The following is a 25682-nucleotide window of genomic DNA, read 5'->3' on the forward strand; positions in this document are numbered from 1 at the left end:
TTAAATGAGGGGGAATTGATTTTGTGTTCTTGCAATAGACACAAAGCAGCAGGCCTTAAATTGAAAAAGAAATGGAGAAGGCAATTATTTTACACAACAGGCTGCACTTTTCAGCTGAGGTACTCTAATCTGGTTTAATCCCTAAGTACTATTTGAGATGGAAGAGTGTTTTACAGTTCATCTGGGTAAATACACATTTGTGGTGGGTAGACACGATGTAAAATTGATAAGGTTTGTGAACATATATGCATCAAGGGGAGTTTTTGGAGTCAGTGATGCCCCAACTCCTGGAAGATAAAGAGATGCCTTTTATTTGGGGCAGCCAACACATGGAAATATCATTTACACCTTTATCTGCTTGTGGAAACACTGTGCTGTTACTGCCTGTGTTGTGCCTGTTCTTTGTATAAGGAAAACTTAGCCGCTGCTGTCTTGCATGTGCCTGCTCTGTGTGTGAGGATAGCTAGCACCACTGCTGCCTGGTCTGTGCCTGCTCTGTGTGAGGATAGCTAGCACCACTGCTGCCTGGTCTGTGCCTGCTCTGTGTGAGGATAACCAGCACTGTTGGTTCCTGGCATGTGCCTGCTTTGTGTGTGAGGATAGCCAGCACCGCTGTTGTCTTGCATGTGCCTGCTCTGTGTGTGAGGATGGCTAGCACCACTGCTGCCTGGTCTAGGCCTGCTCTGTGTGAGGATAACCAGCACTGCTGGTTCCTGGCCTGTGCCTGCTCTGTGTGTGTGTGAGGATAGTCAGCACTGCTATGGCCTGGCTTGTGCCTGATCTGTGTCTGAGGCGAGCCCTCGCTGCTGCTGCCTGGTCTGTGCCTGCTCTGTGTTTAAGGATAGCCAGCACTGCTTTTGTTTGGCCTGTGGCTCCGCTGTGTGTGAGAATAGCCTGGACTGCTGCTGCCTGGCCTTTGCCTGCTCTGTGTGTAAGGATAGCGAGAACTGCTGTTGCCTGTCTTGTGCTTGCTCTGTGTCTGAGAATAACCAGCACCACACCAGCCTGACCTGTGCCTCTTTTAAGTATGAGAATAGTAAACAATGATGCTGCCTGCCCTGTGCTTGCTCTGTGTCTCAGGAAAGCCAGCACTGCTGCTGCCTGGCCAGAGCCTGCTCCTTGTGAGGATAGCCAGCACCGCTGCTGCCTGTCTTGTGCCTGCTCGGTGTGTGAGGGTAGCCAGGACAGCTGCCGCCTGTTGTATGTGTGTGAGGATAGCCAGCACCGCTGCTGCCTGGCCTGTGCCTGCTCTGTGTGTGTGGATAGCCAGCACAGCTGCTGTCTGGCCTGTGCCTGTTCTATGTGTGCGAGGATAGCCCGCACCACTGCTGCCTGGCCTGAGCCTGCTCTGTGTGTGAGTACTGCCAGCACCGCTGCTGCCTGGCCTGTGCCTGCTCTGTGTGTGAGTACTGCCAGCACCGCTGCTGCCTGGCCTGTGCCTGCTCTGTGTGTGAGTACTGCCAGCAACGCTGCTGCCTGGCCTGTGCCTGCTCTGTGTGTGAGTATTGCCAGCACCGCTGCTGCCTGGCCTGTGCCTGCTCTGTGTGTGAGGAGAGCGAGCACCGCTGCTGCCTGGCCTGTGCCTGCTCTGTGTGTGAGGAGAGCGAGCACATCAGTAGCCTGGACTGTGTCTCTCCTAAGTATGAGAATAGCTAGCAATGATGCTTCCTGCCTTGTGCCTGCTCTGTGTCTGGGAGTAGCCAGCACTGATGCTGCCTGGTCCGTTTCTGTCCTGTGTGTGAAAATAGCCAGAACCATTGCTACCTGCCCTGTGCCTGCTCTGTTTGTGAGGACAGCCAACACTTCTGCTGCCTGGCATGTGCCTACTCTGTGTGTGATAATAGCCTGCACTGCTGCTGCCTGGCCTGTGCCTGCTCGGTGTGTGAGGACAGCCAGCACCCCTGCTGCCTGGCCTATGCCTCCTCTAAGTGTGAGGGCAGCCTGCGCTGCTGCTGCCTGGCCTGTGCCTTCTCTGTGTGTGAGGCTTTGTGTGAGGATAGCCAGCACCGCTGCTGACGGCATGTGCCTGCTCCGTGTGTGAGGATAGCCAGGACCGCTGCTGCCTGGCCTATGCCTCCTCTAAGTGTGAGGGTAGCCTGCGCTGCTACTGCCTGGCCTGGGCCTGCTGTGTGTGTGAGGCTAGCCAGCACTGCTGCTGCCTGGCCCATGCCTGCTCTGTTTGTGGGGACAGCCAGCACCATGGCAGCCTGGCCTGTGTCTCTTCTATGTATGAGAATAGCCAGCAATCATGCTGCCTGCCCTGTGCCTGCCCTGTGTGTGAGGATAGCCAGCACTGCTGCTGCCTGGCATGTGCCTGCTCTGTGGGAGGATAGCCAGCACCGCTGTTGTCTGGTCTTTGCCTGCTCTGTGTGTGTGAGGACAGCCAGCACTCCTGCTGCTGGCCTGTGCCTGCTCTGCATGTGTGAGGACAGCTAGCACTCCTGCCTGTGCCTGCTCTGTGTGTGATGACAGCCAGCACTGCTGCTGTCTGGCCTCTGCCGGCGCTGTGTGTGGTCATAGCCAGTGCTGCTGCTGCCTGGCCTGTGCCTGCCCTGTGTGTAAGGATAGTCAGCACTGCTGCTGCCTGGCCTGTGTCCATTCTGTGTGTGAGGATAGCCAGCACCGCTGCTGCCTGGCCCGTGCCGGCTCTGTGTGCGAAGATAGCCAGCACCGCTGCTGCCTGCCTGGGCCTGCCCTGTGTTTGAGGATAGTCAGCACTGGTGCTGCCTGGCCCGTACCTGCTCTGTGCGAGGATAGCCAGCACTGCTGCTGCCTGGCCCATGCCTGCTCTGTGTGTGATGACAGCGAGCACTGCTGCTGTCTGTTCCGGGCCTGCTCTGTGTGTGAGCATAGCCAGCACCTCTGCTGCCTGGCTTATGCCTGCCTTGTCTGTCAGGATATCAAGCACTGCTGCTCCCTGGCCTATGCTTCCTCTAAGTGAAACGATAGTCAGCACTGCTGCTGTCTGGCCTGTGCCTGCTCTGTGTGTGAGAACAGCCACCACCACTGCTGCCTGCTCTGTGTGCGAGGATAGCCCACAATGCTTCTGTCTGGTCTGTGCTTGCTCTGTGTCTGAGGATAGCCAGCACTGCTGCTGCCTGGTGTGTGCCTGCTCTGTGTGAGGATAGCTAGGACAGCTGATGCCTGCTGTATATGTGGGAGGATAGCCAGCCCTGCCGATGCCTGGTCTGTACCTGCTCGGTGTCTTATGATAGTCATACCACTGTTGCCTGGCCCGGGCCTGCTCTGTGTGTGAAAACAGCCAGCACCGCTGCTGCCTGGCCTGTGCCTGCTCTGTGTGTGAGGAATGCCAACACTCCCTTTGCCTGGCATGTGCCTGCTCTGTGTATGACAGCAAGTGCTGCATGCCTGTGTCTGGTCTGTGTGTGAGGACAGCCAGCACCCCTGCTGCCTGGCCTATGCCTTCTCTAAGTGTGAGGGTAGCCTGCACCACTGCTGCCTGGCCTGTGCCTGCTCTGTGTGTGAGGCTAGCCAGCACCGCTGCTGCTGTCATGTGCCTGCTCTGTGTGTGAGGATAGCCAGGACTGCTGCTGCCTGGCTTGTGCCTGTTCTTTGTGTGTGAGTATAGTCAGCACTGCTATGGCCTGGCCTGTGACTGCTCTATGTCTAAGGATAGCCCGCGTCGCAGCTGCCTGGCCTGTGCCTGCTCTGAGTGTGAGGAAATCCAGCACTGCTGCAGTCTGGCCTGTGCCTGCTCTGTGTGTGAGGATAGCCAGAACCACTGGCTGGCTTATGTCTGCTCTATGTGTGAGGATAGGCAGCATTGCTATGGCCTGGCCTGTGCCTGCTCTGTGTCTGAGGATACCCCTCGCCACGGCTGCCTGGCCTGTGCCTGATCTGTGTGAGAATAGCCAGGGCTGCTGCTGCCTGGCCTTTGCCTGCTCTATGTGTGAGGATAGCCAGAACTGCTGCCTGGCTTGTGCCTGCTCTGTGTGTGAGGATAGGCAGCATTTTTGCTGCCTGGCCCAGGCCTGCTCTGTGTGTGAGGATAGCCAGGACCGCTGCTGCCTGGCCTGTGCCTGCTCTGTGGGTGTGAGGATAGCCAGCACTAATATGGCCTGGCTTGTGCCTGCTCGGTGTCGGAGGATAGCCCTCGCTGCTGCTGCCTGGTCTGTGCCTGCACTGTGTGTGAGGACAGCCAACACTTCTGCTGCCTTGCATGTGCCTGCTCTGTGTGTGAAGACAGCCAGCACCGCTGCTGCCTGGCCTGTGCCTGCTCTGTATGTGATAGCGAGTATCGCTGCTGCCTAGCCCATGCCTGCTCTGTGTGTGAGGATAGCCCGCACTGCTATTTCCTGGCTTGTGCCTGCTCTGTGTGTGAGGATAGCCCTCACTTCTGCTGCCTGGTCTGTGCCTGCTCTGTGTGTGAGAATAACTAGGGCTGCTGTTGCCTGGCCTTTGCCTGCTCTGTGTGTGAGAATAACTAGGGCTGCTGTTGCCTGGCCTTTGCCTGCTCTGTGTGTAAGGATAGCCAGCACTGCTGCTGCCTGGCCTGTGTCTGCTCTGTGTGTAAGGATAGCCAGCACCACTGCTGCCTGCTCTGTGTGAGAGGATAGCCCACAATGCTGCGGTCTGCCCTTTGCTTGCTCTGTGTGTGATGACAGCCAGCGCTGCTGCTGCCTGGCCTGTGCCTGCTCTGTGTGAGGACAGCCAGCACCCCTGCTGCCTGGCCTATGCCTCCTCTAAGTGTGAGGTTAGCCTGCGCTGCTATTGCCTGGCCTGTGCCTGCTGTATGTGTGAGGCTAGCCAGCAGCGCTGCTGCCGGCATGTGCCTGTCTGTGTGTGAGGATAGCCAAAACCACTGCCTGGTTTATGCCTGCTCTGTTTGTGATAGCCAGACCGCTGCTGCCCAGTCCGTGCCTGCTCTGTGTGTGTGAGGATAGTCAGCACTGCTATGGTCTGGTTTGTGCCTGTTCTATTTCTAAGGATAGCCAGCACCACTGCTGCCTGGTCTGTGTCTGCGCTGTGTGAGGATAACCAGCACTGCTGCTGTCTGGCCTGTGCATGCCCTGTGTGTGATGACAGCCAGCGCTGCTGCTGCCTGGCCTATGCCTCCTCTAAGTGTGAGGCTTTGTGTGAGGCTAGCCAGCACCGCTGCTGCCGGAATGTGCCTGCTCTGTGTGTGAGGATAGCCATCACCGCTGCTGCCTGGCCTGTGCCTGCTCTGTGTGTGATGACAGCCAGCATTGCTGCTGCCTGGCTTGTTCCAGCTCTGTGTGTGATGATAGCCAGTGCTGCTGCTGCCTGGTCTGTGCCTGCTCTGTCTCAGGATAGTCAGCACTGCTGCTGCCTGGCCCAAGCCTGTTCTGTTTGTGAGGACACCAGCACCATGGCAGCCTGGCTTGTGTCTCTTCTATGTATGAGCATAGCCAGCAGTCATGCTGCCTGCCCTGTGCCTGCTCTGTGTGTGGATAGCCAGCACTGCTGCTACCTGGCTTGTTTCAGCTCTGTCAGTGATAGCCAGTGCTGCTGCTGCGTGCCTGCTCTGTCTCAGGATAATCAGCACTGCTGCTGCCTGGCCCATGCCTGCTCTGTTTGTGATAGCCAGGACCGCTGCTGCCTAGCCCATGCCTGCTCTGTGTGTGTGAGGATAGCCAGCACTGCTATGGGCTGGCTTGTGCCTGCTCTGTGTCTGAGGCTAGCCCTCGCTGCTGCTGCCTGGTCTGTGCCTGCTCTGTGTTTAAGGATAGCCAGCACTGCTTTTGTTTGGCCTGTGCCTCCGCTGTGTGCGAGAATAGCCTGGACTGCTGCTGCCTGGCCTTTGCCTGCTCTGTGTGTAAGGATAGCGAGAACTGCTGCTGCCGGTGTCTGCTCTGTGTGTGGAGATGGCCCGCACTGCTTCTGCCTGGTCTGTGCCTGCAGTGTGTGTGTGTGAGGATAGCCAGCACTGCTGTTGCCTGTCTTGTGCTTGCTCTGTGTCTGAGAATAACCAGCACCACACCAGCCTGACCTGTGCCTCTTTTAAGTATGAGAATAGTAAACAATGATGCTGCCTGCCCTGTGCTTGCTCTGTGTCTCAGGAAAGCCAGCACTGCTGCTGCCTGGCCAGAGCCTGCTCCTTGTGAGGATAGCCAGCACCGCTGCTGCCTGTCTTGTGCCTGCTCGGTGTGTGAGGGTAGCCAGGACAGCTGCCGCCTGTTGTATGTGTGTGAGGATAGCCAGCACCGCTGCTGCCTGGCCTGTGCCTGCTCTGTGTGTGTGGATAGCCAGCACAGCTGCTGTCTGATCCATGCCCGCTCTGGGTGAGGATGGCCAGCACGTTGGCAGCCTGGCCTTTATCTCTTATAAGTATAAGAATAGCCAGTACCACTGCTGCCTGGCCTGTGACTGCTCTGTGGGTGTGAGGACAGTCAGCACTGCAATGGTCTGGTTTGTGCCTGTTCTATGTCAGAGGATAGCTCTCACTGCTGTTGCCTGGCCTTTGCCTGCTCTGTGTGTAAGGATAGCCAGCACTGCAGCTGCCTAGCTTGAGCCTGCTCTGTGTGTAAGGATAGCCAGCAATGCTGCTGCCTGGCTTGTGCCTGCTCTGTGTCTGATAATAACGAGCACCACACCAGCCTGGCCTGTGCCTCTTAAGTAGGAGAATAGCCAACAATGATGCTGCCTGCCCTGTGCCTGCTCTGTGCCAGCTCTGTGTCTCAGGAAAGCCAGCACTGCTGCTGCCTGGCCTTTGCCTGCTCTGTGTCTCAGGAAAGCCAGCACTGCTGCTGCCTGGCCTTTGCCTGCTCTGTGTGTGAGGATAGCCAGCACTGCTGATGCCTGGCATGTGCCTGCCCTGTGTGATGAAAGCCAGCACCGCTGCTGTTTGGTCTTTGCCTGCTCTGTGTGTGTGAGGACAGCCAGCACTCCTGCTGCCTGGCCTGTGCCTGCTCTGTGTCTGGGGATAGCCAGCACTGCTGTTACCTGCTGTGTGTGTGAAGATAGCTAGGGCTGTAACTGCCCGCCTGTGCTTGTTCTGTGTGTCAGGATAGCCTGCACTGCTATGGCCTGGTCTGTACCTGTTCTTCATGTAATGAAAGCCTGCATTGATGCTGCCCATGATGTGTCATTACTGTGGACTATTAAATGTTTTAATGCGACTGCCTCTATTTTATCTACACTGCGTGTCAAAGAAGCTTGCACAGCTCATGACTGTTCAACATCCACTCTGCACAGTCAGAGAAGATACCTCTTCTGTTCACGAGGGAGGATTGCTCTGATATAGGGCACCTTGTACCTGCACTGTGCTTGGAGACACAACCTTTGAGCTACTGCAAGCTCTTGTACACATCATAGCCATGCAATGGGTGCTGTAAATGAATGAGTGAACAAACGTATATTGTGTATCCTGCATAAGTAGGAGAATGCATATTACAGAATAATTATGCAAATATAAATACAAATGAGAGCATGTACCACTGTCTTATATAGTGAAACAAGCAGGATGTCCATAATTGGTGGCAGCGACTGCAGATATCTGGGACAGAAGGTTAGATCAGAGTTAACATTTACTCTAGTTTCTTGCTGCACCAGTGGGGCAGGAGGAGTCTCCTAATTACTCAGGCCACCAGACTGATGACCATGTTGAATGAAAGTCACCAAATATAAAAATCTGTGTTATCCACATTCAATTTCAGACAGCTGTTTTTCATCCAATCAGCAACCTGGATGAGACATGTTTTGGAATCTCATCTCCCAGTGCTTTACACCTTCTGTGCTCTAGGGGAACTCTGGCTGATGCAGCCCATGCTTTCCCAGTTCTGTGATTGAAACGTGTTGTTGGACTCTCTGTACCCCCTATTCTGGGAGATTTCAGGTCCACTGATCTTTCTCCACCTACTCTTCCTGTGAGTGAAGGGTGCACTGCCGTCACTTGTGTGTAGGAAGCTTGCTTGCAGCTGAGCTTGTATTTATGAGGCTATGTACTTAAAATTAACAGTTAAATTGTGAAAATCGTATCTATAATAAGTGCAACCTTTAAAAACTGGTAACAAAATTATCTATTTTTCTTTAGGGGCAGACTGCCAGGTGCTGTACAAAGCTGCCATAAAACATAAATTTTCAAAGGTGAAGGATTACAACTCCCTACCTGGAGAGTGGGTGGACCTGGAACAATGCCACATAAAACAACTTATCATAAAAAAACACCGCAGTGCCACTGAGAGAGAGCAGGCCATACTGTCCCGCGGCAAGACCCACCTGGAAATGCTCAAAAGATTCCAAGATGGCGGAGCAGCCAGAGCGCACCTGGAAACATTCTTGGATGAGAACCAGAAGGGGCGAGCTCCACAGACCCTGATCTTGCAGGGAGCCTCAGGCATCGGGAAAAGCTACACTCTGAGGAAGATGATGCTGGACTGGGCATCTGGCCGCCTATATCGGGAAAGGTTTGAATTCGTCTTCCACCTCAACCTCAAGGAGCTTAGCATTGAGAAGAGGCCTGTCAGCCTAGAAGACCTAATGTTGGCCAACTTCAAAGGCCTTCAGCCGTCCCTTAAACAAATACTCTCCAGACCTGAGAAGCTTCTCTTTCTTATGGATGGTTTTGATGAGCTGAGGTATCTCCATTGCCAGGCTGATGAGATCCTAGCTGCAAACACCCAAACCCCTTACCCTGCTCATGTCACTGTTGTCCTACTCCTTACAAGGCAGCTCCTTCCAGAATGCACTCTTCTGATCAGCACAAGGCCAACCGCCTTGGAGAAGCTTGAGAGCTATGTCTGTGCAGACTGCTACCTTGAGGTCCTGGGTTTCCTGGAGGAAGAGAGAAAATCCTTCTTCTATAACTACTTTCAAGATAACCACTTGGCCTTTGAGGCATACAAAGCCATCCAGGAGAATGACACCATTTCCACCATGTGCTTTGTGCCCATGGTGTGCTGGATTGTCTGTACGGCTCTGAAGAAACAGATGGAGATTGGCCATGGCTTGGCCAACATTCAGACCACAACCCACATCTTTTTACACTTTACTCAGATTCTGCTGTGGCACCATCACAGTAAGCTTCCTAGAGGCAGTACCATGAGGACATCCACGCAGGGCCTTCTGGAAAAAGTTGGATCCTTGGCCTTAAGTGGCATACTAAGGCAGCAGGTCATTTTTGAGGCTCAAGATCTAGTGGCGCATAACTTAGAGATCTCTGAGATCCCATCAACTTTCTTAAATGCTTTGCTTCGGCAGACTATCACTGTAGAAGCCGTCTACAGCTTTGGGCATGTGACTCTTCAGGAGTTTTTCGCAGCCCTTTTTTATTTTTTTGCCAGCCAGAAGGTGCAATGGGAAAAAGACGTCAGCAATTTGCTTGAAGAAGGACTGAAAGCAGAAAATGGCCACTTGATTCTCACCATCCGCTTCCTGTTTGGCTTGAGCAACCAGCAGTCCTGGCAAATGCTGTCACAGCTCACCCAAGATACGCCATCTCTCTCGCGGTTTGTGCCGTACACTATACATGCCTCACTGCTCAGCTGGATTCAAAGGGCAGCCTGCTCCCCGAGACTCAGTGACCCCCACTTCCACCTCGAGCTTCTGCATTGCCTCTATGAGGCTCATCAGGAGGACTTCGTGAGACAGGCCATGGCTGTGCTGGACAACATCCGCTTCATGGTCTTTCCCCTGAAAAGGAATGACTGTATGGCTTTGGCCTACTGCATGCAGTGCTGCAACACCGTGCAGAACCTGTACCTCTTCTGCTGCAGGCTGGGGGCAGAAGAGATGAGGATGCTGCAACCTGCATTGAAGAAATGTCAAGTGCTAGAGTAAGTGGAAAGCCGCAAATACAAAGCGAAGATCTAGCAGCGCGCCAGACTACGGCGTGAGTTGGTGATGTTACCACCTTTGGCTCTATGCATCAGAGGTCTTCTAGCCTACCAGCAGTTTCAAACATGGATGTGCCTCTGAAAACTTGCAGATGTATTAAGGGTTGATCTGATTTTAGGCAGGCCCAACAGATACAGGTTGTTGATCTCAGTGCACTATAGAGAAAAAACTTAAAAGAAATTGTCATTGAAAAGACCTTACTTTGGTGTTCACCCTGACCAGAACTGAAACTTGGCCCATACTTAAAAGCTGACCCTAGTCTTGTGTCCCTCAGCCTTACACTTTCCTTCACTTAACCTCAATCTTTAACATGACATTTGCTTTTATTCTAAATCTGACCTTAACCCCAACCCCAACCCCAACCCTAAGCAAAATTATGACTTTGCTCTTCTCCTTATCATCTCTGTTTTAATTATGTCTATTTTTCTAGTTTTTATTTCTCAAATTGTGGTATAGAATGAAGCATTTCATTGAGATGTGATTTCTCCGAAAGCTCCTGGGAGCAAATCATATGAACAGAGGTGGACACAATTTTAAACTTTCCCTTCATAGTCAAAGTCTGACTTCCGCCTCGTAGCCCATTCGGTGCATGGCTATGGTTGTGCAATAGGTGGTTTCCTGCAGCCAGAAGCCCAGCCTAGAATCAATGCATCTGCCGCAAATCTCAAGGGGAGGGGCAGGGAGAGGGGACCGGGAGGGGGAAATAAATAAAATAAACTTCCCTTACCGCTATCTCCATCTCCTGCTGCATTGCTCCTGTTCCCAAAATGTGGTGTTCCAGCACTCACTGAGACACTAGCACAGGCTCCCCAGCAATCCTGGTGCCGCTTTCATGCTAAACATAGCATGAACGCAGTGTCAGGATTGGTCTGAGCAGCAGTCACTGCTGCTCAGACACAACCCTGGCGCCTGTGCAATTTCTCCAGTTGGAGAAACCTAAGTGCGCAGGTGTGTTTGGTTGGCCTCAGACAGCCGGCCAAACACACGGGCGCGCTTAGGTGCACTCTCTCCTCCTCCCCCCCCAACCCCCCACCACCCCCAACCTCCCGTTGCCCTGGCCCTCCATGTACTGCTGGCTGAAAAATAAAACAACAGTTGCTGAAAAAGAAAACTATAGTGCACCTATTGTTTTATTTTTCATCTCCCGGCTCTTGGCCAGAGGGCCGATGCTCTTTTGCCATAGCGAAGGAGCCGCCCCTGGCAGCCACTGTTTCGCAGTTTCCCATTGGCTACTCCCCACTACTGCAAGACCCGCCCCGTGGACAGATTTACGGTGGAGTGGACGTGAAGTGCAGGATACCAAGCACTTTACCCAGCAGCACTCACATGCCTGACCAGCAGCAGGAGCAAGGCTTTCCTGCTACCCCACAGGGCTCTGAAAGCGTTATCTTTAAACAAACAAAATAAAAACGTCACAAACTTCGAAAGTTTGCAAAGAAAGCATTCTTTGCACACACCTAACTATGATTACTATTCAGATCTAGATTCTGCCTTACCCCTACTCCGCTTTCTCTGGCATGGTCTGTGAAGAACTGCTAACCAGTTTAGCCACCTCCCCACCTCCCAAAGAAACATTCCAGCCCGAAGTGCAAGACGCTCGCCCAGGAAAGCCACTCCTCTGCCTAGTTGCTCCCTAATCACAATGCATCTCTGCAGAAGTGAGGTGCAGAGGGTGATGCGCCTGTGATGTCTGCCAGCATTCACCATGAACCCCCTTACAGAGGGGGAGGGTGAAGTGCATGTGATGCTATGGAGGTGCAGAGGGCGATGCTCTTGTGAAGTCCTGCCCTGTGATGCTATTGAGGTGCAGAGGGTGATGCTCTTGTGAAGTCCTGCCCTGTGATGCTATTGAGGTGCGGAGGGCGATGCTCTTGTGAAGTCCTGCCCTGTGATGCTATTGAGGTGCGGAGGGCGATGCTCTTGTGGAGTCCTGCCCTGTGATGCTATCGAGGTGCAGATGGTGATGCTCTTGGGATGTCCTGCGAGCAATCATCCAGTGATGCTATTGAGGTGCAGAGGGTGATGCTCTTGTGAAGTCCTGCCCTGTGATGCTATTGAGGTGCAGATGGTGATGCTCTTGGATGTCCTGCGAGCAATCATGCAGTGATGCTATTGAGGTGCGGAGGGCGATGCTCTTGTGGAGTCCTGCCCTGTGATGCTATCGAGGTGCAGATGGTGATGCTCTTGGGATGCCCTGCGAGCAATCATCCAGTGATGCTATTGAGGTGCAGAGGGTGATGCTCTTGTGAAGTCCTGCCCTGTGATGCTATTGAGGTGCAGAGGGTGATGCTCTTGTGAAGTCCTGCCCTGTGATGCTATTGAGGTGCAGAGGGTGATGCTCTTGTGAAGTCCTGCCTTGTGATGCTATTGAGGTGCAGATGGTGATGCTCTTGGGATGTCCTGCGAGCAATCATGCAGTGATGCTATTGAGGTGCAGAGGGTGATGCTCTTGTGAAGTCCTGCCCTGTGATGCTATTGAGGTGCAGAGGGTGATGCTCTTGGGATGTCCAGCGAGCAATCATCCTGTGATGCTATTGAGATGCGGAGGGCGATGCTCTTGTGAAGTCCTGCCCTGTGATGCTATCGAGGTGCAGATGGTGATGCTCTTGGGATGCCCTGCGAGCAATCATCCAGTGATGCTATTGAGGTGCAGAGGGTGATGCTCTTGTGAAGTCCTGCCCTGTGATGCTATTGAGGTGCAGAGGGTGATGCTCTTGTGAAGTCCTGCCTTGTGATGCTATTGAGGTGCAGATGGTGATGCTCTTGTGATGTCCTGCGAGCAATCATGCAGTGATGCTATTGAGGTGCAGAGGGTGATGCTCTTGTGAAGTCCTGCCCTGTGATGCTATTGAGGTGCAGATGGTGATGCTCTTGGATGTCCTGCGAGCAATCATGCAGTGATGCTATTGAGGTGCGGAGGGCGATGCTCTTGTGGAGTCCTGCCCTGTGATGCTATCGAGGTGCAGATGGTGATGCTCTTGGGATGCCCTGCGAGCAATCATCCAGTGATGCTATTGAGGTGCAGAGGGTGATGCTCTTGTGAAGTCCTGCCCTGTGATGCTATTGAGGTGCAGAGGGTGATGCTCTTGTGAAGTCCTGCCTTGTGATGCTATTGAGTTGCAGATGGTGATGCTCTTGGGATGTCCTGCAAGCAATCATGCAGTGATGCTATTGAGGTGCAGAGGGTGATGCTCTTGTGAAGTCCTGCCCTGTGATGCTATTGAGGTGCAGAGGGTGATGCTCTTGGGATGTCCAGCGAGCAATCATCCTGTGATGCTATTGAGATGCGGAGGGCGATGCTCTTGTGAAGTCCTGCCCTGTGATGCTATCGAGGTGCAGATGGTGATGCTCTTGGGATGCCCTGCGAGCAATCATCCAGTGATGCTATTGAGGTGCAGAGGGTGATGCTCTTGTGAAGTCCTGCCCTGTGATGCTATTGAGGTGCAGAGGGTGATGCTCTTGTGAAGTCCTGCCTTGTGATGCTATTGAGGTGCAGATGGTGATGCTCTTGGGATGTCCTGCGAGCAATCATGCAGTGATGCTATTGAGGTGCAGAGGGTGATGCTCTTGTGAAGTCCTGCCCTGTGATGCTATTGAGGTGCAGATGGTGATGCTCTTGGATGTCCTGCGAGCAATCATGCAGTGATGCTATTGAGGTGCGGAGGGCGATGCTCTTGTGGAGTCCTGCCCTGTGATGCTATCGAGGTGCAGATGGTGATGCTCTTGGGATGCCCTGCGAGCAATCATCCAGTGATGCTATTGAGGTGCAGAGGGCGATGCTCTTGGGATGTCCTTCCAGCATTCATCCTGTAATGCTACTGAGGTGCGGAGGGCGATGCTCTTGTGAAGTCCTGCCCTGTGATGCTATTGAGGTGCGGAGGGCGATGCTCTTGTGGAGTCCTGCCCTCTGATGCTGTAGAGGTGCAGAGGGCGATGCTCTTGGGATGTCCTGCGAGCAATCATCCAGTGATGCTATTGATGTGCGGAGGATGATGCTCTTGTGATGTCGTGCCCTCTGATGCTCTTGAGGTGCAGAGGGCGATGCTCTTGGGATGTCCTTCCAGCAATCATCCAGCGATGCTATTGAGGTGCAGAGGACGATGCTCTTGGGATGTCCTTCCAGCAATCATCCAGCGATGCTATTGAGGTGCAGAGGACGATGCTCTTGTGATGTCCTTCCAGTAATCATCCAGCGATGCTATTGAATGCCACCCACAACGTAACAGGTCCTTTCCAGAACACCCTAGAAAGAAAGGTCTGAGTCCCACAGAGGAGAAAGGCTCTGTATTCCTCTGTCGATTCATTGCCCCCAGTTACACCGTGAAGGTAATGGAAACAAGAGTAACCCGAGTATCAGTAGGGGCCTGGTGTATTAATGTATTTATAAACACTATGGTCCCTAGTACATGAGATGATATAAGTAATAAAGCTCTTCATTTAATGAAAAATATAAATGACCCTAGATATGCGATGGGTGCCAGTGGCACAAAGTGTTTGGTGCTTATTGTCTCGTGTATTAGGGATCATTGTATTTATACATTGCTCGCTACCCTGAAAGAAGAACTCTGGATGGAAAACATATTACCAAAGTGCTCTTAAGCAAACATTCTTTTCCCAGAATTCAAACCAGACCCGTCCATGAAGGACTTGAAGTGAAAGTCTATGCCCCCAGTGTCATTTTTTTGATCCACCCCTCTCTCCTAAAAGAGAGCTCTAGAGGGAAGAGACTAGGCCTCAGTAGCTTCATGGGGAGATGCTCTGTATCCCTGTGTCAATCCATGCCATGTAACCAGAAACCCCTGGAGGTAAAAGGTGAAAGGTGTAATAAAGATTGCCATAGAGCATTACCTTCCATCTATCATGTGTGTGAGAAATAGAATGATTCACTTTCCCTAATTTTCTCCCTCAGATTGGAGTTTAGCAACCTTCCTGATGTTGCCCAGAAAGATGTCTGCTCCAGCCTCTCTGACCGACAGACTATGATCAGCATCCTCTTCACGAGTATCACAAGCCCGGCAGGTGTAAAGGACACCCTCTTCAGGTGCAAAGCAGTCGAGGGGCCTGGGGAGTGCAGGTAAGTCACCTATTCTCCCTCCAGAAGAATGAAAGAACAGACCAAAGTGCTATCGCAGGAAATATACACCAGGAATCTCCTAATTCCAATCTCCAATTTAAGGGAGTCCAATCAATCAACCTCTTGGTCTCTTATGTCCTCTCGGTGATCCCATTAATAGTACAAAGGAATTAAAAAATGTCCCGCCCTGAAGGGGGCTGGTGCTGAGGCGTGACTATACAGGAGATAGCATTAGATGTATAAGTCTTTTTGGATGTAGAAGTGATGTGTTGTTCCTAGAGGTGCACTGTGGTCTTTTTTCCAGTTTTATACCATGCACACTTGGCAAGAGGGCATTAGAGGGCTTACCAAGAGAAACAGATTATGTTACACATTTCTAGGCAGGTGAGAATAAGTGATTTGCCCAGAATCAATGGTCCGACCCGGGATGCAAACCTGGCTTCCCAGTTCCCTAATTGGCAGCTCGGGCTTGTAAGCCATATCTCCTCCCCATTGGTGGAGGGCGTTAAGGGCCTGCGCATATCACCATATCTGGTCTGCTGGGTATGAACCGCTGCTCTTTGTAGGCAACACTATTATTTCTATGAAATCCAAGTTCCTAGAGTGGTTATGTCTTGAACAAATGTCATTGAAGCAAGATAATACCCATCCAACACAAGCGTGAAGTGTAGGACGAGTGTCACCTTTACCCTACAGCCATTGTTCAGGCTTCTCCTGGGCATCACAAACAAAGCCATTTTGCTGACTAAACATGAGAAGGTAAGAAACCGATTTCTGACCATTGATGAAAAAGTTTTTCTAGCATCAAAACTCAAGCTACCTCTTGGCTAGTGAGGAAACCCAAGCAACCAGATGGTAAGCAGACCAGTTCAGGACCCCGGGTCTTAAACCCCAGCCGAGTCAGAGGCTTTTGTTTTCAGATGTAATGCACACCTCAACAAACTCACTGACAATAGTTAAGGGGCATTTACGGAAGAGAGACTTCACAAATATGGACAGGAGCTCACAGCAGTGATTCTGGTACTAACATTATTCCTAGTCAGCGTGAACTCCAAAAACACAATAGAAAGTACCAGTGCAACAATGCAACCAACACAACAAAACATCAACAAGACCACACAACATAACAAAATAACACAAAATAATAACATAATGCAAGAACATGCTAACACACTGGAACACATTACAGCTATGAAACTGCAAAACATCACACCGCATGCTATTCTATAGTGTATATTGTTTTGTGGTTTTATTATGTTGTGTTGATCATGCATCATTGTCTTGTATTATGATATGGTGTGTTTTTCTGTTGTGTAAGTGTCTGGTTAGCTTGATATTCTTCTTTGTGGTTGGTTTGTCATTGTGGTGATGTTTTTAAAGTGCTTTTGCTGTGCTGTGTTCTGTTGATGAGTTTTAATTGTGTTGCTGTTCTGTTGTTTTATTGTGGGGTTGTGTTCTGTTATTGGGGTTCTATGGAATTGTTTTTCTCTGCTGTTTTGTTTCTATGCTGCTATTTTGTTTTGTTTTTTCCCGGTTAAGTATATTGCATGACACTTCGAATGAAAACCAAACACCACCACTGCTAAAGGTGGTAAAATACTGCCACTCCTTCTCTGCAACTTAAAGGGCAGTAACCACTCTAAAAGTACCCCACAAAATATGCTTTTTAGTGCTCCCAGCTATGGATTTCTCTGGGTTTATGGAGGAATTCCTTAAGATATTTTTTTGGGTAAATAAGCATCAGAAGAGTTACAGAGGCCTCTGTGGTTTACAAGGAGGACATTTCTAACACCATCTTTTTTGCAAGGGTGCTGTCTAGCTGAAGCTGAAAAGAATTAGGAGAAGTGTGACGTGGAGATATGGGCTAGGAGTAAACGTTAGTGTCAGGTTTAGTTTGCAGCTATTACCAATTTAATTAAATAATGTTTTTGGACTATACCGTCAATTAAATTGTCTGCCTATTGTGCCAAGTGGATGACACAAAAAGCTGTCATTTAGACATTTCAATAAACTTGTTTGGTTACAGGATGTATGGCATGTGTACATCTTAATAATACTTAGCAGGGGTCTGTTGTGCATTGTCATGTGCAACAGGCTGTTTCAGGGTTGCTTGTGGGGCCTTTAAATAAGACTGACGACGTCAATCTTGCATGATTACTTACCTGTTGTTGTTACTAGCGAGAGTATTTGTTTAGGAGAGCCCTCCTAAACAAGCTTACTGACTACAACCACCTCATGAAGTAAGACAGTCCGCGATGATGTTAGGACAGTTGGAGCCTGATTTAGATCTCATTGGATGGAATACTCGGTCTCCATTACGATCTCCATTGGATATAATGGGATCATAATACGGATATCCGTCACGTTTGTGACGTAGTGTTTCCTTCCGCCAAGATCTAAATCTGGCCATATGTATGTCTCACTTCGTATCAGGAGGCCGGATCCATGCTCAATTTTCATAATATCCGTATAAGAAAATTTAATGAATCTTGAACAGTGTTTCCCAAACTCTGGGTCATCACAAGTTGATTTCTGGTGCGTCGCGAAGGTCAAAGTAATAAATAAAGATGCCTTTAAATTCTATATTTATCTTGTCACATTTGCTGTGCTTTAGAGGCAGGAGCCAAAGGACAGGCTATGCCTTCTGGTTATGTTTTTAACATTATGGGCTGGTGTTTACAAACTCCGCTCCCTTTGCAATAAGAAAAAGAAAAGTAAAGTTAATTAGGTAACAATGTTGCTGGGGTACGGGGAATGTGGAAGGAAAGGCTGTAGGATGTTTTTCATAATGCACCAAAAAATGTAACTACCTCCAAGTACATGTTCAGGTTCAACAGTTAGGAAAGCACAATTGAGCCACTTTTTTTTTGTAATTCTGAAGTGTGATGGAAACAAAACTTTTACGAGGTTCGCAACAAATCAGGACACTTGGGGGTGCACACATACTAAATATTCACTGAAACCGATTTCCAAACATTGGGCTCATTAGGAGTTAGGTGGAAGGTTTTCACCGCCTGCCAAACTTCCGATGGGGAGGTTGCTGCCACACAGGCTACCTCCCTGCTGGACCCATTAAGAGTTTTCCCATGGCTGGTGGTCTGCAAAGCAGACAGTGAACATTGCAATAGTGCTGGCGAGGGAGGCCCCTCCGCTGCCCATGCCCAGTGCCTGGGCAGTGCAGGGGCCACCCTGGGCCCCCTGCACAAGTTTTCCGCCAGCCTTTTCATGGCAGAGAACAAGGTTGTAATTCCCAGGGCAGCGCTCCTTGCAGTACTGCCCTGGCGGATTAGGACCGCCACCAACCTCCATACTGTCGGGATCTCTGATCCTGGCAAAGCTGGTGGTTCCCTGACTGCTTTAGTTACATTTGAAAAAATTTCCCATCTCATGTTCATTAAAGCTAGGTTGGTTGCAAAAGTTAGTCATATTAAAAAGTTGGTGAGAGTTCTAAAATGTTTGGGAAACACTGATCCAGAGTATACTCTTATGACAGTGATTTAAAGATCCAGTTGTTACCCAGAAAATAGGGCACAGATCCAGTCTTTCTGTATCTAAAAGAAACAGTGAACCCCTAGACTGGTGAAAAGGATATCAATCAATTTTTTGCAGATGCCCCATAACCCCAACACTCTAAATGAGGTCATCTGTCCCCACATTTTGCATGCATTAATGATTGATAAACCCTTCCTCGACCTCACATGAGCCTAGTCCCTTTACATTTCTGTCTTTTTTTTATTTTAGCCTGGTGATTCGCTATGTCTCGAGTGATGAGACTGTTCATATGTGTTCCTGGACGATCCCTCAATGCCATCCAACCACGATTACTCTGTTGAAGACCCAGCTCTCCGACTGCGGCCTGCAGCAGATCTGCACAGTGCTGCGCTTTGCCAAGAATCATCTTAAGACCTTGAGGTGAGAGTCGCTTGGTCAAGGAACCATGCTGTTTGCACCTGCTAGGTCTTTGTTTACCTTACAGGGTTGTTCAGTAGACTGAGCTCTAATAGTTTCTACCAAATCAGGTCTGCATTTTTCTGTCACTGTGTCCCACAACAATTTTAAGCAAAACAACCTGGGTAAGCAAGGGGGATAAATTAAATCCGTCTTTTTTCAAAATGACGCATGACTTTCCATTGGAAACACATTTCTTCCTAAACAATTTTTCATGAATCTATTTTGAGAGTTCCAGAATTGTGTTGTAACACCCTCACCTGCCGGTGTGATTTATTGTGATCCAAGCAAATAACATACAACACATGGCATGGTGTTCATTAGTCCAGGGACAGGGGTTTATACAGGCATTACCATCCTTTGTTGACTATTCACAACAATTTTAGTCAGGGGAAATTAATCAAAATTTCACTGCCATACACTGTATGTTGAAGATTGGTTTATTGGTACAACTGGTACATGGATGTCAAATGGGGGTAGGTGGGGGAAGCTTATGCGATCTGTTGTACCATTGGGACTGCCCTTGATACCACTCGTCTCAGAGTTCATGAAGGCCACGTTAGAAAACAGAAGTAAACTGGACTCTTCCCCTAACTCCTCGGCAGCAAATTGGAGGTTGCGTAGAGGCTAAGGGTAGAATAAGGAGGCAACACTATGATGTAATCAGGGGGTCAAAGGGTGCATGAGTACCTCCTCTACGCCTAGAATTTTTGTAAATTAACAGCCAGGAGCAAATAAGAGATATGTGGAAAACTGAGTGCTTCTTAGTAAGTGGAGGCTACGTTTTCATTCAATGACCATTCGATACTGAGTAGACCATGGAGTAATTCAGTCCTTCACTTATGTTTGCTAACTAGCAGCAACTGCTATATATTCTTGAACAGGGGTTGATTAGCACCTGTTTGTCAGGTGTTCTCCAGAAGTGGTTACCAATCCCGGACAACAAATGTCATGTGGAGCCCTAGATATGTCTTTCCGAGAGCCAAGGTGGCAAGAGGATGTTTCAATTTTACTTCAGTGTTTGTTTTTGCTCCTGAAGGGTTTCCGGTAACAGCCTCTCAAAAGTGTGCATCCCAGATCTCTCCTCCTTGGTGGCCAGAAACCCACTGTTGACCTACCTGGAACTCAGCAGCAACAACTTGGGGGACGAAGCTGTGACTCTCCTGTGCTCTGAGCTGCAGGTCGTTGGATCCCAACTCCAGTATCTAAAGTGAGTCACCATAATCCTTGCATTGGTGCGGGGAAGGGGGTAAATCGCCGACAGTTCATTATTCCTACTTCTAGCTGCACCAAGCCTTCAGTATTTCATTTCTGTCCCAAGAAAATGGAACACTGCAGGAAGCTCTGGGCTCCCACCTTAATGCACATCTGACACATGACTAATGGAGCTGATGGTCATGATGGTGAGAGCCCCAAGATCGCTGCAGCATTCCATTTTCTTGGGATGGAAATGATGATGTGGTGATGCCCATCTGGACTGTAAATTGAGTCACAAACAATAGTACGTTAAGGCACTTTAATGTCCATTCAATTGAAAAACACTCATTCTCAATTTCAGCACAGGTGTACTCTTTGGTAAACAGGTAAGTGACATTTTATATTGGTGAGTACATGCCTTTTTGTAGTAATGAATTTATTTGAATATTATTAAGAGAATTCCGTTTTTTTCATGAAGGTGTGTCATTTGGTTATCCGATGCATATGTCTGCTGCTCAGTCTAAAATGTTGTGTACATATAAAAGTCTTAAAATATTTTTAAATATGGACAGTGATGTGTCCTGGCATTCTGCCCTTTTTATATGGTTGTATCTGCTTTTTGTTCACCAATTTGAAGTTTATTAAGTGCCCCTTGAATTATTTATATATCGTTCGGCTACTTAAGAGTGTCCCGGTGGACCCTTCCCCCCATGATTAGCAGGCTTGAGATTACCATCTTTGGAAACAATTATAACTTGGTCCTAGGAGACCCTATTCACACTGGTCTCCTACACCTTTTGACAGTGCTCATCATAAAGGATAATAATCAAATAATGGAATAAAATACCTAAAATTATGATTTTACTTTTGGTAAAGACTGCAAAAATATTCCTAGTTCATTAATGCCTCTAAAAGTGCAATCATTATTCAATATGGATACTAGGGAGTTACATCATAAGCTTTCTTTGATGGTGCGGATAGATTTATTGTCTACCAAATGTTTGCATGAGAAAATGTTCATACAGAAGTATTATGCATCTAAAGGTTCAGTTTTTCCAAGTTATGTCGCCAGAGTTTTGAGCTAAATATGATTTAATATATTGCACATGTGTGTTCAAGGAAATGCAAGAATCGCTTTGGCCTTCTTCAGGGCAACTGCGTTTGAAAGATCTGACTGAGGGAAAGCTCATACATACAAACTCTTGGTCCTGAACTGGTCTGCTTACCATTATCTGCTCTTGTCCAGTCTCGGAAAGAATAAGAATTGCTTTTATAAGAATAGTGTAGATTGAACAAGTTTCACACAGTGGGAGGTTCTTTGACGCTTTGCATGGAAGACGCTAGGCAAAGCAAATGAAATCTGCCGATTGACTGAATTTTTTTAATTTGGTCTTAATGTTTTGTTTAAACCATTGAAGCAGCTGTGTGCCATTTGAAACTGTGTTGATTGGCTTGACTTTAGATTCTTGATTTTAGACCCGCATTTTACGGTATTGTAATTTTGTGGTCTTGAGTTGTTATGGTTTTCTATCATGATTTTTGCACCAACTTCAATTAACTTTTAAAAACCTTAGTTGTCACAAAGAAAGACATTGTAGGTGTGTTTAATCCTTTCAAGAATCTAAAGAAGTCCAATCCGGTATTTAGATAGAATATCAGAAAATAAGGGCCTCATTTCGAACTTGGCAGATGTATTACTCCGTCACAACGGTGAAAGATATCCTGTCCTCCGAAATCTAAACCTCATTCTATCCTATGGGATATAGATTTTATCGGATGGGATATCCGTCACATTGTGTGCCCAGTTCTAAATCAGACCCAAAATCATTGTGGGACAAAATATTGTGTCAAGAATATCCAGAACAAAAATATTGTGAAGGTAAGTTTCTATAGGTAAGCAAAGCATTGCTATATATAACTCCACATATATGTACAGTGACAATATCTTCAAGGTACATAGATTTGGATTTAGGAATATTAAATCTATACTTACCTATTTGTACCTACCATCTCGATATTTTGGTCTTTGATATTTTTGACATGATGTTTTGTACACACAATATTTTTGCTTCCAATGTTCTGCCAGTAATTCAACAGGTGCTATGCTGCAAAACATTGTGGGTGTAGTAAACATTCTTTTCTTTCAGTCCTACATGTCATCACATTGCAGGAAAACATTGTGGGTCTAATAAATATTCCTACTCTCTGAGATGTCATAACACCTGGAAAACATTGTGGATGTATTAAATACTCCCAGACTCTGAGATGCCACACCACTGCAGGAAATCCTTGTAGATGTATTAAACATTTCTACAGTCTGAGCTGTTACAACACTGCTGAAAAACATTGTGGGTGTATTAAAAATTCCCAAACTCTGAGATGTCACAACGCTGCAGGAAACATTGTGGATGTAGTAAACATTCCCAAACTCTGAGATGTCACAGCACTGCAGGAAACATTGTGGGTGTCTTAAACATTCCCACACTCAGATATCACAACACTGCAGGAAAACATTGTTGGGGGGAATAAATATACCCATATTGTGAGATTTCACATCTGTGCACCACCACAGTGTAAATGGCATGAAACATTCCAATACTCTGAGATATCACCCCATGTTAAAAGGTGCCTGGGACCCCACTTTACCTCCCTTGTTCTTAGATGTGTGGCTCAAGGGCACTGGTGATCTGTAAAGTGCTGGGACTCGGATATGTCACTTCCATGGTCATAAACACATACATTGGTCTGAGTGTGTCTTCTCGTGCTCTGCTCTCATGTCCACAGCGTGTACTGAGTATGCTTAGTTTTATCATCCCTGTCACTCTATTTTATTGCCCCTTCACTCTTTTCCAGCTTAGAAGAAAACCTGCTCTCCAGAGGGTGTGTTCCTGCCATCTGTGGTCTGGTGGCTGCTGTTCCAGCACTGAGCACCCTGAAACTGGGCTTCAATGAGCTGGCGGACGCAGGCGCAGAGCTCCTCTGGCCTATGCTGAGCAGTCCCTTGTGCCGGTTGGTGGATCTAGGGTGAGTGGAAGGCCAGCTGGCACTAGTGTCAGAGGAGAACATGTGGATGTGTGCAAGGAAAAGTAGGTGAAATATCATAAAATACAAGAGTACTGAGGGTAATCCCAAAGCAACCAGTGGCACCAAAGCCACCCATTCCAGTTGTTGCGACTAAACAACCGCCGGGTTTACGCGGTAGGTGTACACCATCTCATTCCAGATATAAAGCACATTTTTTATGCCCTGAATTCCATGAATTTAAAGATTAACATCAAACGAACACTACTACCCTGGCCTGCATTATTTCATAAAAGGTTTTTAAAAATCTGAAAACGTTGTAGTCTTTTACCTCTCATGTTCTCAAAACTTATAAGCATAATCGGATTTGTCCGCTGTTACTGAGTATAAATTAAGACTCCCAGTTTTCCATTTTTACTGATTTTTACAGAAAAACACAGACAGAAAACAATATGTTTCCGGTCTGTTTTCATTTTTTAAAGCGGAAAAATACAAAAAAATTGTGCTTCTTTTGCGTGACTCTCCATGAAGTCTTTCATGAATTCCAGGCCAATGGCTTAGCAGGTGGACAGCATGGGAAGTTAAAAAACAGGATGAGATGTCCTTAGATAGAGGTGTATCTTAACATATATTTGCATATTATGCTAATAGTTACCTATTCGACGGAATGTATCGTTATATTTGGCTGCTTGATTTTCTAAAACGTGACAGGCATCACAATATGAGTGCATGTTTATCAGTTAAATAAATGTGGAAATGTACCGTTTTATGCCTCTGTTTATTCGCAAAATACAAAATAAATATGGATAAATACAAATAAGATGGCCAAAAAATAAATATGGATAAATACAAATACGATGGCCCAAAAATAAATATGCATAAATAAAAAAATAAAAATAAAAAACTGGGAGCACTACTATTGGTTAAGCTCTCATAATGAATGACCAACTAATTCTGATAGGGCCATTAAGAGCAGTTACCTTCCCCTCGGAATTAGAAGATGTGCACGAGATTAGTCTCTGTGACAAGTTGTCAAGACCGTGGCATCTCAGGGCCTTGTTGATGTAAGTTTACATGGAAAACACATTTTAAGAATATGAGAACAATTCTTGGAGCAGGTGTTCATGCCCTCTGGAAGTGCTGTGGTCTCATGATAAAATAACTGGACTCAGTGACGAGATAAATCTTGGTTTAAATGGATTCCAATCCTGACTTGTTTGGAGAATCTCATGTTAACTGTCTGCCCCAAAGCAACAGGACTTCCCACCAGAAGCAGACATGAAGGTCCTTGATGAAAGCCATGGTTATCTCTAAAAGTGACTACTGTAACTCTCTAGTCTCCATAACTAGAGGTGTACAAAATACACATCATTTCCTTGCGGATAAACATGTGAAATTCCAGAAAAAAAGATGTGAAATTGCTTGAAATTCAAATCTGGAATTTAGAGCTATATTTTAGTGCAAAATGATTCCTCGCATTCATTTTAGCCATTAAGACACATCTTGTGCTAAAAAAATTGCACAAAAAACACACAAGTGCTGAGAACATCAGCCACTTGCGTTCTGTTTGCTCGTCTTGTTCCTGTGAAATGATTTTTACCTAATCTGACTTAAAATTACACGACTGGTGAAATGGCAAAATGTAGGTATTTCTGAGTAATAAGTGTTATGGAAAATTGTGGAAATTTAAATGAGTTTACACGAGTGTTGCGTAACTTTTGCTCAGGTCTACTTGGTTCTGTTAAAAACAGTTCCGCACTCTGCTTCCTGAGTTACCCTAAGAAGCCAGAAAAAATGATCATATAACCCTTGTCTGCCCTGATGCCTGCAGCACATACAAAAATACCTGCATCACCTACAAGGCACTTCATACGAACACCCCAAACTATCAGGCTAGCAAACTGTCAGTGGAAGGTGGGGTAAGAAACATAAGGGGAAAGCAGGAGCAGCTCGTGGCACGGGGGAGAATTAATTTAAGAAAAAAATAAAATGTACCTGAATCGCTGTCACCCCTGCCACCACCGTGCCCCTCCTCTTGCCTTTGTTGCAGCTGCAGGCTGCAGCCACAACCTCCCAGCCTGCCCTGCGACCAATCTGAACGCTGCTGTCATGCTTCTAGCAACATGACAGCAGCATTCAGATTGGTCGGAGCGCTCAGCCAGGCCGCTCCAAGGCAGAGTGGGAGTCTCTGCCGGCTGTCTCCAACTCAGCAACACAGTGCCTGCGTTGCCGGGTTGGAGAGAGCCTAGCGCACATGTATGTTTGGCCGGCCCGAGGTGGCTGGCCAAACATACATGCGCAGTGAGTGGGAAGTGCTGTGCACTCCCCCTCTGTGCTTGTCACAGCCCGTGGCCCCATCCCTTTAAAAAAAAAAAAAAAGGATCATAAACATAGTTTATTATGAAAGTTTGGCTGTTGCTGGTGGGGGGGGGGGGACGCTGCTCCGCCATAGCGGAGGAGCCGCGCCTGGAGGAAAGGCTTCTTTAACATGCAATCACCCCAAATGTAAGAAAAGCTGTGCCTTGAAACGCACCCTCTCTCTCAATGTTACTGGAATGTGGAACAGTCTCCAGCCTTCTCCCCATGCTTCAAAGACAGTCTTAAGAACTACCTACTAAGCACTTGG

At 48.1% G+C, this 25682-nt stretch overlaps 1 protein-coding gene across 1 annotated transcript in view; it reads left to right on the forward strand.

Annotated features, from left to right (window-relative positions):
* The window catches only part of LOC138260999 (NACHT, LRR and PYD domains-containing protein 3-like), a 122451-nt gene that overhangs the window by 67265 nt on the left and 29504 nt on the right, over window positions 1-25682 (forward strand). The window contains exons 4-8 of the mRNA XM_069209588.1: window positions 8015-9755; window positions 14726-14890; window positions 18632-18802; window positions 19878-20048; window positions 22889-23059. Coding sequence (XP_069065689.1) covers window positions 8015-9755; window positions 14726-14890; window positions 18632-18802; window positions 19878-20048; window positions 22889-23059 — 2419 coding nt within the window. The remainder of the gene's footprint in view (window positions 1-8014; window positions 9756-14725; window positions 14891-18631; window positions 18803-19877; window positions 20049-22888; window positions 23060-25682) is intronic.

This window comes from Pleurodeles waltl, chromosome 10 (assembly GCF_031143425.1).
Source record: "Pleurodeles waltl isolate 20211129_DDA chromosome 10, aPleWal1.hap1.20221129, whole genome shotgun sequence".
In the NCBI taxonomy this organism is placed as follows: Eukaryota; Metazoa; Chordata; class Amphibia; order Caudata; family Salamandridae; genus Pleurodeles; species Pleurodeles waltl.